Below are 13,002 nucleotides of genomic sequence, written 5' to 3'. Positions count from 1 at the left end.
GGTTCCATCACAGTGCTGGTTCAGATCCCCCTCCCCATACTCTGTCCCTCTGCCCACAAGCAGCTTCCAGCCCGAGTCCCCATCCCACCCTGTACACCCCCTCACACACTACTTACCACCTGCCTGAGTCCTGATTCCCCCCAGCTGTATTCCCCTGCAGCTCTCCTCCCGCGCACGGGCAGACAGTCTTGTCCCTGCCATGTTGTATTTATGGGTTTCTGCAAGCAGAGGATGCCACTGGAGGCAGGAGAACAAGGTGGCAGCCCCACAAGGGCCACTCCTCTTCCACTACCATGTGCTATATATTGCCCACTCTTCGCCCCTTCCATGCCCCCGTACAGCCTGCCTACTCCTACCACGGCCCTACCACGAACTCCGTCTTTGTCAGCTGTCACCTTGCAGCATGGGTTTCCGGAGTCCCTGGGGAGATTTACTAATGGGAGGAATTGGAACTAGCCCCAACTGGAAAGATGAGTGAAGGGCTAGGGCCTTGGGAGACCCAGCTTTCATTCTCACCTCAGCCATGGACTTCCTGGGTGACCTTGCTAAGTGATATCATCCGCCCTGTGTCGCGGTTCCCTGCCTACTAAACGGGGACCAAACACCCCGGGAGGCAGGGACTGCAAGGATCAAGTCCTCTTAATGATGGCGCTGCTCAGAGGGCCAGAGAAGCACCCAGATCGGTTGCTATGACGACAGTTCAGGATGGAGGACATTTGGGCTGGGTTCTGAAATAGCTCTAGCTGGTCCAAACGAAGCCCTTGTCACTGTCAATAGCTCCACACCTTTTCTACACCAGCAAATCCAGAAGGCTGGCAGTTGCCTCCATCCCATGCTTACAACCCTCACACAATTCCCCTACAGCAATACAGGCCACAGAGACAACAGCATATCCTGGCAGATTAAATCTGTGTAACTATTGGCCACATCTTCTGCAGCGCCCAGTCAATGGCAGCTGTAATACTCCAAGCCCGGACTGCTTGATTTCCTCCCTTATTTTTAGTGGTGGTCATTAGATGAATGGCAGGGCACATGCTATTCATCACAATACTTGGCATGGTGCTGAAGCCAGCTTGTTAGCAAAGAAATCAGGTCATCTTTAATAAATTGCAGAGCCAAAAGCCCACAAGCAGACCCAGCAGTTCACTTAACTCTGGCTCAGTCAGATGCCCTGCCCGCTTTTACAAATTTCCATCCATAGGTTACGGCATAGGGATTTTTCTCACCAAAAACTCCGAGTGCCATTGAACTGAGGTCGCCGATCGTAGTGACTGGAAGCCAAGCCAAAGGAAAGCAAACTGTCCAGAGGGGCAGCACAAGATCCTCGAGGGAGAAGGAAACAAACCCAGCTGTGCCTCTGAGTGTGGATTAGGCCACTTCACTGGATCAAATTCCCAGGCAAACAGGACTCATGGGTTCTCACGGCAGACCCAAAATATCTGGCATGTTCACCAGCTTCATTCGCCCCTATGTCAGAGCCAGCGCTGAAGGGTGAGGGCCAGAGGACACCATCAATGGCTGAGCCATGCTGGGTGTAGTTCCACATCAGGGTCCCTGGACTGCAGCTGTGGCTGTTCCAGACAAGGAATGTTTGACATGTTTGTGATTATCTCCCAGATATGGAAGGGCAGCGTTGAGTGCAGAGGCTGGGAGGTGGGTTGCAAGGTCCTCCACAACCAGTTTCCCCCATCCCCCCACCCCCTGCAAGATGGCTAATAATTGCTTATCAAACAACTTGTACTAACCCCCATGTCAAGCTGCTCCTACCTGTGCAATGTTGCCATGACGTCCCTCCACTGGCCAGGTAGCTGGTGAACCCCGAGTGCAGGAGCACAGCCCAGGCCACCAGCAAAGCAGACATCAGGGGGCCTTCTTCACCGGCTCCATGCACAGGAACACTCCTGCCCTCCTGTCTTCAGACCCCAAGCAGGTGGCACTCTGCTAAGGAATCCACTCCAATTTCGCATAGCTGGCTCACATGACAACCACTTCTGGAGACCTCCTCATCCCCCATCCCCCCAGGTCACTTCCGGGAGCAGGACTCTGCCAAGATTCTCACTGTAGCAGCCTCACAGCTTCAACTGCTCCTCAGAGCTGGCCACGCAGCCTGCCCCTCCACTTTCCTTCTCCTCACAGCCACACGTGCCGGCTGATCCCCTTCTCCACCTGGCCTCTTAGCCGGCATTAGATAGAGGAAAGGTTTCCAGAAGGAAGCAGAAAAATCAGCACTGTGGTGGGATGCTCAGAAAAGAGGATGCATAGGAACTGCCTGCTTTAACTGGCACATGTGGTCGGTGAGCCCCAGAGAGGCCAGTGCCCCATCCCGAAGGAGAACAGACTTTCCCCCAGCAGCCACAAAAGCAACTCTAACTGGAACCTGCCTTTGCAGACATTTAAAGGAGAAGCCAGTTGTCAAGAGGAGGAGTCCCACCGCCTTGGAGAGCTTTGTATCTTTTGCCCAGCCCTCTTGAGGTTGTTTCTTTTTGTTTGTTTTCGGTTGGGGGTGGTGAGAATCTTCGGTAGAGGAATTTCCCTCTCCAGAGAAATCAGAGAGGGGAATCAAATAGGAACAAGGCAAAGACCCGACTTTGCGCACCTGAGTGCTTTAGTGTCTGCATTTAGTGCATTTTAGCACACAAGGGTGGGGGTGGGGGTGGGGGTGAGCCCATCTATTTAATTACACCCCTCTTTTGTGCAAAAAGGTTTTGTTTTAATGATTCCTGGCAAGGCAGTGCTGCACAGCTGCTGCTGGGATCCCCTTTGAATATTATTATAGCTTAAGGAAATAACTGCCTGCCTAAATGCCAGACAGCAAAACCTGATCTGCTAGAAGGGAAGCACTTGAAGAAAGAACTGCTCGAGTGTCACTTTAGAAACTCTGAAGGTAAAAATATTCAAACAGACTGAGCAATGGAAAATCTCCCCGAATGCAGCAAGCTCCATTTGGTTTCTGTAGCCACACAGAAAAAGAAAAAAGAAAAAAAAAAGGGGGACTTCTATTCTTAGAACAATACAGTTAGCATCCTCCAAGTTCCCCTACAAGACAAGTTACAAAATGGAAAACTGCTGTCCAGGAAGAACTGCCAAGAAGTTTCAGTTAAAACTTGGGTTTGATCTGTTTTTTAAAGAACTCAAGACGACAACTTAATGATGGGCTTCTTCGTGGGGCCTAATCTGGCCAAGTGGTGTGCGGGAGGGCACGGACTCCCCCAATGGGGCACTCACGCTGAGTTGGGACCACAGAGGGACTTAATGCTGATTTTAATGCACTTAATGCAACTCAGCTGACACTTCCTCCTTTTCCTTTGTTCTTGCCATTTAAAGTTCTTCGTTTCATTCAACTTGCATTTGTTTTTTTTAATTACATGAACGTAAAAGATTAAATATGGACCCTGGCTCTGGTATAGTGCTTGGCAGCAGATCTCAAAGTGCTTTATAAAGGAGGTCAGCGGCATTAGCTCCATTTTACAGGTGGGGAAACTGAGGCACAGAAGGGGACATGACTTGCCCAAGATCACCCAGCAGGCCAGTGGTAGAACCAGATCTAAAGAACCCAAGTCTCCTGAGTCCCCATTCAGTGCTCTATCCACTAGACCACACTGCCTCAAGCCAGTAGCATCAAAGACAGGTACCTAAAGTTAGGTGCAACAAACACACACAGGCATTCCCATTCAACCTTCTTGCTACTTACACTAAGGCTGCTCAGTGGGTGTAAGTGTAATTTACTCATTTTAAGGCCCTTTCCTACTGCCAGCAAGAGGCCTTAGTATAAATGAGAATTTGGCCAACTGAGTTCAGTGGGGCTACTTATGTGTGTGAAGTTAAGCATGTGAGTAAATGTTTGTAGGATCAGGGCCTTAATCCTTAGGCAGCTCTTACGTGGCCTGATTTTCTGGTGTGTCAGCACCTAGCATCTCCACTGAAGCCACAGGCTGGTTTAGGCCATCGCTGACGATTTTCCATAAAGACATAGATCAGCCAAATCTATATATTTATCTACCTGGTCCCTGTGCCAGCCGCTTGGGTCACTTAACACCTGCATTCAAATACAATCATCAACAAAGGAACAGTGACATTATCCTTGTTAGTCTGACAGTGAGATTGGAGGAAGCGAATTCTCAGAGGCTGGGTCAGAGCTGGGCTCCAGTCTCAGACCGTGATTAGCAACAGCTGCTTCAAAGGAAGGGGTAAGTACTCCCCACTGAGCAATTATGGAATGACCAGTTCCTTCTTCCCCCCTCAGCAGAGCTTGGCGTATCCTGTCCTCTGTCTAATGTGACTATAGACATCCCCTCATCCGTATAAACAGACAGTCCTTTTTCTTGAGTCCTGCTTAGCTCTTGAGATCTTGTGCCAATGAGTTCCACAGGCTTCTTGTGTGTAGGAAGAAAGTATTTCCTTTTATCTACCATGCAGTCTGACCGAGTGTTTCTTTCTCCAGCCACCTCTGCAAAGGCCTGGAGAGATTGGATGAGTTCTGCCATGTGTAATTGCCAGACTGACCCAATTTATACTAGCTGGATAAGAGCACTCACGGATGGATCCTTCTGTGTATAAAATAGGCTGGGAAGTATGTTTTCTTATTCACATCTAAGGCTGATGGTAGCCCATGGCACAGGAAATTCAAGCTAGCCCACACACCCCTTGCATTTTTCTGAGAAAACAGCTGATATTTGTCAAGATTGCTGAAATCTCTGAATTCGTCCCTGACGGTTCTCAGGTAACAAACTATGCAAGGCCCTCATGCAAGCCTTGCAAATGAATGCCAGCAGGGAACATGGTGACAGGCGACAGCTCTGCAACTGGGAGCAATAAGTGGTAAATTATTAATCCCTTTGGCATTCTGGGTGCCCCACGATTAGTCAGGAGGAAATGCTTTCCATGTATCAGTGTGGCTTGGGATTACAAACACTGACCTTCAGAGACAGGGGCATAGAATAGGAGCAGAGGGCTCAGGCACACTCGAGTTTGATTCCACCAAATCGCAAAGTTGGTCACTGTGGTATGGGAGAGACTCTTCAAATTCCCTTTAGGTTAGCAGACCTTGCATTGAGCTGGGAAGGTTCCAACCTCACCTCTGAGCTGTTTATATTTCAGTGCAATTCCTAGCCCTGCTCATTGGCCAAGGCTTCAGACACCTACTCTCCTAGGCAGTCTAATCAGAGCTTCCATTTTAGAAATAAGGTAAGAGCAACTGCATGACCTCAGCTGATGCAGAGGTAAGAACAGAACCTGCAACAGAGAAAGTGTGAGTCTCATGCACACCATGCTGAGCATCTCAAATGCCATGTGTCCTGAGCTGTCCTGTCTGCACAGCACATTCCCCTTCTGAGCCAAGGGTACAGAAGCATGTGGGGCCTAGGGCATGTGTGCATTTAGAGCACCTACAGGGGAAGCTCCCTTGAAAGGGCACCCAGGAAGTCCCAGCTGCTCCCTGCAGTAGAACCTGGAGGGGAGGTATCAGTCTAAGCACTGCCTACGCTGCCATGGGAGGTCCATGCTCAGAGATACCGGCCCCCACTGGAGCAGTGATGTGCCATGTGCACCAGCCACATGTGTATGCATGAAGGCAGCCCTCGAGTGGAACGGTCCTCAGCAGGCTACATGTGTTTGATGCTATTGTAACTGTCTCGTGCTTCCACAGGAGGAAGGCAATGAGTATGAGAAATCGCTCATCCCACATGCCAGCTGGGGGGTGGAGGCACATTCCAGGGGCCAAGAGAGCTGATGACTAGCACAGCAGCAGGCTGAGAAAATGCCAAGCTCTGTTTATCAGCATAAAAGACAATAAAAGAGGCTGTTAACAGAGCACTCTGCTCTTTGACTGCTTGCCTGGCCTCTGTCATTAGAGGTTCCGGTTTTGTTGCCATTGCTGTAAGACAGGCAAACCAAACTGATCATTAAGAAAGAGTGGCACTCTCAAAGGTGGCTCGGGGAGTTCAATGACACACCAATGGGAATCGTGTCTTCAAATCCCTTGGGAAATCCTGGCCTGGGCACTATTAGCATGCCTGACATGGAGGAGTTTGCTTGTGCTTGTTGCTCCAACCTCAGTGGCATTGTTCATAGGGTTGGGGAACTAGACCACAGTGTTCAATAAGAAACGGGGATCCATATTTTTGCATGATGTTGAAGCAATAAGATACTACGTCCAATACACTTCTGGGGGAGGCCTTGGATGGTGGCTTCTGATCAGAACCAGGAGTGCGCTGGCATTTTCAATCAGGACAATGTGTTTCTCCTGCCAATGATTCTTTGCTATTCATCATGTCTCAAGGCATCCTTCTGCCTTGTCCATTTTCAGCCTTGATTTGATTGCTGATAGTGGAAAGAGTTCTTTCGCCATGAAGCATAATCACTTAGCTAACACCTGGCTGCACTGCCCTACCACAGCCTCTCTCTGTCGGGGATCTGTTAGGGGACACACGGGGGCAAATCCTGCCGTCACTTGCTGTCTGTGAAACCCATAGACTTCAACAGTGGGGGCTGGGGTGCGCAGCCAAATCTGGGCCATGGAAATTCTAGTCCAGCCCCCCAGCTAGAACCACAGCCATCTATTTACTCCCATGGGCGTGTCGACTCTCGTGGAGTAATCGCACGAGCCCTAGCACCTCCCAGGCCTTCCTAGACTCTGCCTCACAGCAGCTCGGTGACATAGAGAAGGAGAACGAGCCCTATTTTTCCTAAAGGGAACCGAACCGCAGAGAGGGTCCGTGACCAGCCCAAGGTCCCACAGCAGGTCATAAGCAAAGCTTGGAATAGAAGCCAGCTCTCCCGAGGCCCAGTCCAGGCTGTTCTGGTGTGGAAATCTGTGTCCTGGTGACATCCTAGAGCGTTAGCAGATCTTGCCACGTGTCACTGCCATCCAGCCCTGGGGTAAGCTGCATCCTGGCCCGGTCTGCTGCCGTGTTCTCAGAACAGCCAGCAGCACAGCCGGAGGAGCTGGGAAAGTCCAGGAACAAGAAGAGGGCACTTCTGAGCATGGCCAGGCCTGTTCTCCCTCAGCTGACTGAGCCGCTGCTGTTCCAAAGTGCAGACACTTTATGCTGGCAGGGCTGTCAATGCGCCATGGGACAAGGTGGTGATAAAGCCAGGCCTGCAGGATTCTCCACTGGAGAATCCCCCAGATGAGGGGGTGCTGCCGGCTCCTCCCCCATGGGTGACTTGTGGAAGGGGCCCTACACAGTTCTAAAGGTGGGGCAGGGTAGACCAGGCAGTAATTGCACACTGGTGCAGAAATCACCAGCATACCAGGCCAACTTCCAGGTTGGCCTCTAGGTGGTTGGGAGCCAATAGAGTTTTGATCTGTATTAACTCCACTGGGGAATCCCTCCATCACCCATTGAGTAGCTGCAGCAGGAACCAGCAAACGGCAGAGTGGCTCCCATAGGAGGTCCAGAAAAGAGCCATGCAGAGCAGTAGCCAATGCTGTCTATACAGACTGGGCCTCTGCATCCTCTCCCCCAAAGCCTCACTGCAATGCTGCACCCAAGAGAACCTCCCTAAATGCGCCATGCTTTCCACATTTCACGGGGAAGTCAGCTGGGAACGGCCACGAGCAATCGCTCAGCCCGCCAGTGCTGGAGATGGACGTGCCTGGGAATTGCAAACCAGCAGTAAACTGCCCCTGCACGACTGCATGAGCTGTTCAGCACTGCTCGAAGGTGGGGTGGGGGAGCCAGCTGAGCACTGACGGTTGCTGTGCAGGTGTCATTTTCAAAGCAAATGCAGGGCAGCTTCCACGCCAGCTGGGAAACCTCAGGTAGAGAAAGAAGCCTTGACAAAGCAAGGTGCGTTTTCATTCAGTTGTATAAATTACAGCAAGAGAGGCTCCAAATCATTCCTTGTAGCTGCTAGCATGGCTCCAGGCAGGGGACTGGAACAAAGATCCTTAGAAGACTCAGGAGGCAAGAGCCCAAATAGGGAAAGATGACAAATAACAGGTGCTTCCTACTTCAGACCGCACAGATGACGACATTTTAGAACCTGATTTTCAGTCACACTAACCCCACCACATCGCTCCAGGCGTGAAACGGCCATAATGGGGGATGAATTACAATTCCAGCCGGTGTGGTGCAAAAGGGCTGGAATGAAAATAAGAATCAGGCCCTAAGTCTCTTACATTGCATTTAAAACGTGCCCCCTATTGTTCAAAAGGGTTGTATTTCCCTCACACTGCGTGGGATGCCATGTGTGCAAAGCTCATTAAAAGTACCAGAACCTGCAGTTAGATGTATCGAAATACCCCCCAGGGCCTGACTCTCTGCCCACACTGGTCTAAATCACGCGTAACGCCACTGAAGTGACAGTGACCCTGTGGTCCCAGAGAGAAGCAGCAAGTCGTGCTGCTTGTTCAAAGGGGAGGAATTAAAATCCCTTCCATAGGGCTGAGATCTGCCCTAGGATTGTTGTAGGTCATGAATTAATTACTCTAATGAAACAAGCCAAACTAAGGGAATCACCAGCTGGTATGATGGACTTGCATTGCACCTCTGCCAGTTCATGAACTTTCCTGGAGCCACGCATAGCTCGTTAGTGCTTGATGGATAGATCAGAGCCCTACTCGGGGCCTTATAAGTCAGGCAATAAGGCCAATGTTTGCACCAGAAACAGCCTTCCCATAGCAGCTCTTCAGCAGGGCTAGTTTGATCATCAAACATAAAACATTCTGTAACAGCTGTAATCTGTGCCTAGTCTCCTGTTTGCCTGCATGGGCGATTGCAGGAAGAACAGCCTTGCGATCCGGTTTGCTGAGGTCAGAATTACATATTCTAGGCTGAGTCAATCCTCTAGATCTGCGAGTTACCAAGGACCTTGCCATCCCATCATGGTGCCACCTAGACCCCTGTCTCTGTCCTAACCCCAGAGGAATCCATGCTAGGAGGGGAGGCAGCCAGAGAGGTAGAGCCAGGGAAGGCACCGTCTCAGGCTATAACACTGTACTAGAGCCCCCTATGCACAGGAACCCCTATTTTCAGAGGGGTCCAGGAGCACCGTTAGCTGGGGTAGCTCTGGGAGAGCAGTAGAGGGCACAGGACCTAGCCCAGAGGCCTTCTGAGCAGCAGCTCCTTCAGGCCTGTGTGGGTCCTGGGGATGGTTTGAGGGGCTAGGCCCCTAAGCTGCTTCAGTGGGGAACAAACCCAGCTCCCTCTCTCCAATGGGCTGAAGGGAACCTTGTGAAGATTTCTCCTCATAGGCCCTGTCCTGTACTTGGCCCCCTATAGGGGCGACCAGCCCTGCTGTTCCCATGTCACAGTAGACTATGCTGCCGGGCTGGCTCCTGAGTTCTAACTTTAGCCCTATTGATCTCTGAACACTTCCTCTTTCTCCCCCACCATCCATCCCACATGCTGCACCGGCCTTGGCCCAGGTGATCAGCTCCTCAGCTTGCGCAGCCTGTGCTGCGGCCAAGAGTCACATCCACTCCTGTGCCTTTGTTCTCAGCAGCTGCCATTTAACCCTGTTCCCCTAGTACAAGGTACACCTTCTCCGTACAACCCGGCCTCTGGATGCTTTCAATACCTTCCATGCCCCTTCTTTAAAAAGAACAAGTGAGATCCTGGCCCCACTGAAGTCAGCGACAAACCACCCCAGAGTTCCCCAAACAAATTTCTGCTTCCTAGTCTTTTTGCCTAGCCCTGTCTCAGCAGAAACCTTCTTTAACCTGCAGAGCAGAGTGTTGCACTTCACTACAGCATGTCCAGCTTCCCCTAGCAGCTCTGTAGGAGGCAGTTGGCTAGAGGCTCAGTCCTGCAAGGTGCTGAGTGCTCTCTGTGCCTATTGAAGATCCTAGGAGCAAAGGTCCTCCATACCTGCCTGGACTGGACCTTTATCCCTTGGTTTGCTTTCACCATTGGATAAGATTTCTGCCCCTCATTCTCCCCAGTTGAAGAAGCAGCTGCAAAGTTCAGGCATTGTTGGACCAAATGCCAGGGCAAAAACAGCCGTTTGGCCACACAAGTGGTTGAATGACTAACCTCCATCCTGCAGAGTGCAGATCAGCTTGGCATCTTCATTTGCTTTTATTCCTAGTCCACGACGCCCAAAGCGTCATTAAACACAGATCTACTTGCCAAACGTAGTGTTTGGGATAAAGATACCGTACCCAGTGAGACGCAGATGCAGTTTATCTTGGGAACGTCCATTTCTTTTTATTACTATTTACCATTTATATTGCAGTGGTGCCTATGCACCAACCAGGTTGGGGCCCTGTTGTGCTAGGCGCTGTACAAACATGTGGAAGTCTCTGTCTCCCAGACATTGCAGTCTGAAAGAGGAGACATCATGGGTGATGAGACCAACAGGCAGATCTGGGTGTGGAGCAGGCGAGAGAGGGTAACAACAACAACAGGCTAGGCACTCTTAGCCAGTTCTTAGATTGGCTTAAAGGCAAAACCTCACCCAGCTGTTTAGTGCAATTCCTGAGCTCTGTGCCTCGGCCACGGCCATAGTTAGGAGTGGACCCTGGATGGGAAATTTTTGCACCAATAAAGACGTGAATGGGGCTGGGGGTGGGGATGGAATTTTCTTTAACATGGTATCTTTTTTGCAAGGTTTATTGCCATAAGGAAAAAAATATGGAAAAGTTTGTGAAAATATTGAAAAGACAAAGAGTGGGGAGGGGAGAGAGACCCAGCCAGAGAAGGTAAAATCTTCACACTGCAAACGTTTCCACCAGAGTCACAAGCAGCGAAGCATTTACATGTAGCTGGACAGGGTCATATCTCCCCCCAACTGTAGGTCAACTCCTGTCAATTTCCTATTGGCCAGCAGTAAGGGCAGCATGACGGCCAGCAGCATACTGACAAGAAGTGGAAAATGACACTTCTGACACATTGTAAACCCGTGAAAATCTCCTTCTCCTATGTATCTAACAACAGCATTTGCCTCAGCTCTTTTCAGACTAGTATCACCATCGCATCTGTGGTCCTCCCCAAAGAAGCAGTAATTATATGTTATCAATATGCTCCATTTAACAGGTGTGAGACCTTGAGCTGCACTGCCTGTGTGTGGCTAACCAGCACACGCTACAGCCACGTACGTGTCAGACACATATTGATCCAAAGCCCTGCGGAGTCCCTGAAACAACTCCCATTTCGCAGCAGGCTTCGGATCAGAGCCACAGGCTGTGCCAGATGCATGTGAGCCAGGAGTAGAGATACTGGTCACCTGCAAAGCTTCTTATAGGACCAGACTGAGATGTCCAGGTTCTGTTATTTCCAAGCTGTGTTTTGCAGAAGGCTGCCAGGGTGACAAAGTGTCCTTTGAAAGACATATTATTTGCTTTTGACCTCAGTTAAAAAAATCTGCCTTGTAACAGCAATACACTGAGCTCCCGAGGCCAAACATGAGAATGCCGAGGCTTAGTTCCCCGTTTCTCATGGAGAGCACTGCCCACACACGGTTCTGGCCCTTCTCCTGCACGCTGACTCACACATGGTTTCTCAAACACAGCCTTTGCACATTGTGGGAAGAGGTTGTGGGCTGACAGAGAACATGGTGCAATCCGTGTTGAGAGACAGGGAAGAATTACAGATGTGTAAACTTTCCCTCTGTCAGGAGCTACAATCAGAATTAACATGCAAACCAGGGCCAGATTAATCTTTAGTGGGCCTGGCCCCAAACATATTTGTGGGCCCTCATGGGGGCAATGGAACATGGCACAGGGAGGTCAGTCCCCAGAGCGAGGGGCCAGCCAGGGGCAATGGGGCATGGCATGGCTGGGGTGGACCTGCTCCACCCAGTGCGAGGGCCCTATTTACAAAACTGGTAGTCATCGGGCGCACACTAGCCAACCCGGTGCTGTGCTGCCAGTGTGTCCCTTCCCTTGGGGGCAGAACCATGCCACGCCACACAGCCCCTCCCCCCCGGACCTGCTATGCCCAGCACCCCTGCCCACAAATGCACAGTGCCCTGCACACCACCACCTCTACCCAGCACCCGCCACCCTCAGCCCCACCACCCCACAGAGAACCCTCATTCCCTATCCTCCAACACACACAGATCTCCCTCACCCTCACTGCCCTTCCCCACAGTGCATCACAGACCCCCCAACTGCCCCCCACCCCACCACACACAGATCTCCCCTACTCTCACTGCCCAGTATCCTTCCCCACAGCCCCACCACAACTACACAACACCCCCCCAGATCCCCACTGCCCAGCATCCCAAAACACAACCCCCCCTCACTGCCCAGCACCTGAGCCTTCTACCTCCTCCCAGCCCAGCATCCCCCCACCACAGACGCACTCACCCATGACCCTGCTGAGCCCACCCCCACATACCAGCACAGTGCTAGGGGGCAGGACAGCTGAAGCTCTGGAGCACAGAGCAACCCCATTCCCCGGGGCCCCACCCAGCCCTATCCGCCTGGTGATGGTGATGCTCGGGGCAGAGGAGGCATTTCCTTGCATGGGATGGCGGGGGAGGCAGCTGCCAACTCCCTCAGCCCACTGCTTCCGCAAAGTGACAGGGAGAGGTGGACCCTACCCCTGGGTAGCCAGAAGCGGACGGTCATCGGCCCGAAGTGGCAGCAGCTGAAGGCTCCTCTCCATCCCCATCTCTGCCGGTGGCTGCCAGTCAGTGACGGGGCAGAGAGAGCCCTCAGCTGGCTGAGAGGAGCAAGTAGCAGGTTGGGGGAGGGATCAGGGGGTATGGAGGAGCCGACAGATGGGGCCAGGGCAGAGAGAAGCCCTGAGCCGACTGAGATGAGCAAGCAGTGGTGGGGGAGGAGCCAGCTGCTCCGGGTGCAGCACAGGTGGAGTGGGCTGGGCCGCGGTCCCTTTTGAGCTTGGGCCCAGTGCCATGGTGCCACTGGCGCCATTGTAAACATGGTACTGATGCAAGCCTAAAGGTTCCCTGTATTGAAATCGAATAAAAAGCGGCTGGGTGAATGGCCCCTGAAGGAGCGCTGTACACTGCTAAGCAGCTCATCTTGGGACAAAACCTGCCTTGGCACTTTGTTGGCTCCGGACTTGAGCACTGAGAGTTAGTGCTCTCAGT

The 13,002-nt window shown here is 51.7% G+C and overlaps 1 protein-coding gene across 1 annotated transcript in view; it reads right to left on the bottom strand.

The window, feature by feature from the left end:
• TSPEAR (thrombospondin type laminin G domain and EAR repeats) overlaps nt 1-2,277 on the bottom strand; it is an 87,399-nt gene extending 85,122 nt beyond the window's left edge. Inside the window, exon 1 of the mRNA XM_032772486.1 lies at nt 1,768-2,277. Within this exon, the coding sequence (XP_032628377.1) occupies nt 1,768-1,861 (94 nt within the window). The 5' untranslated portion in view covers nt 1,862-2,277. The remainder of the gene's footprint in view (nt 1-1,767) is intronic.
• Between the last annotated feature and the right edge of the window lie 10,725 nt (nt 2,278-13,002).

This window comes from Chelonoidis abingdonii, chromosome 8 (assembly GCF_003597395.2).
Source record: "Chelonoidis abingdonii isolate Lonesome George chromosome 8, CheloAbing_2.0, whole genome shotgun sequence".
Lineage (NCBI taxonomy): Eukaryota > Metazoa > Chordata > Testudines > Testudinidae > Chelonoidis > Chelonoidis abingdonii.
The sequence above is the reverse complement of the archived record's forward strand: the minus strand, read 5'-3'. Positions and strand labels throughout refer to the sequence as shown.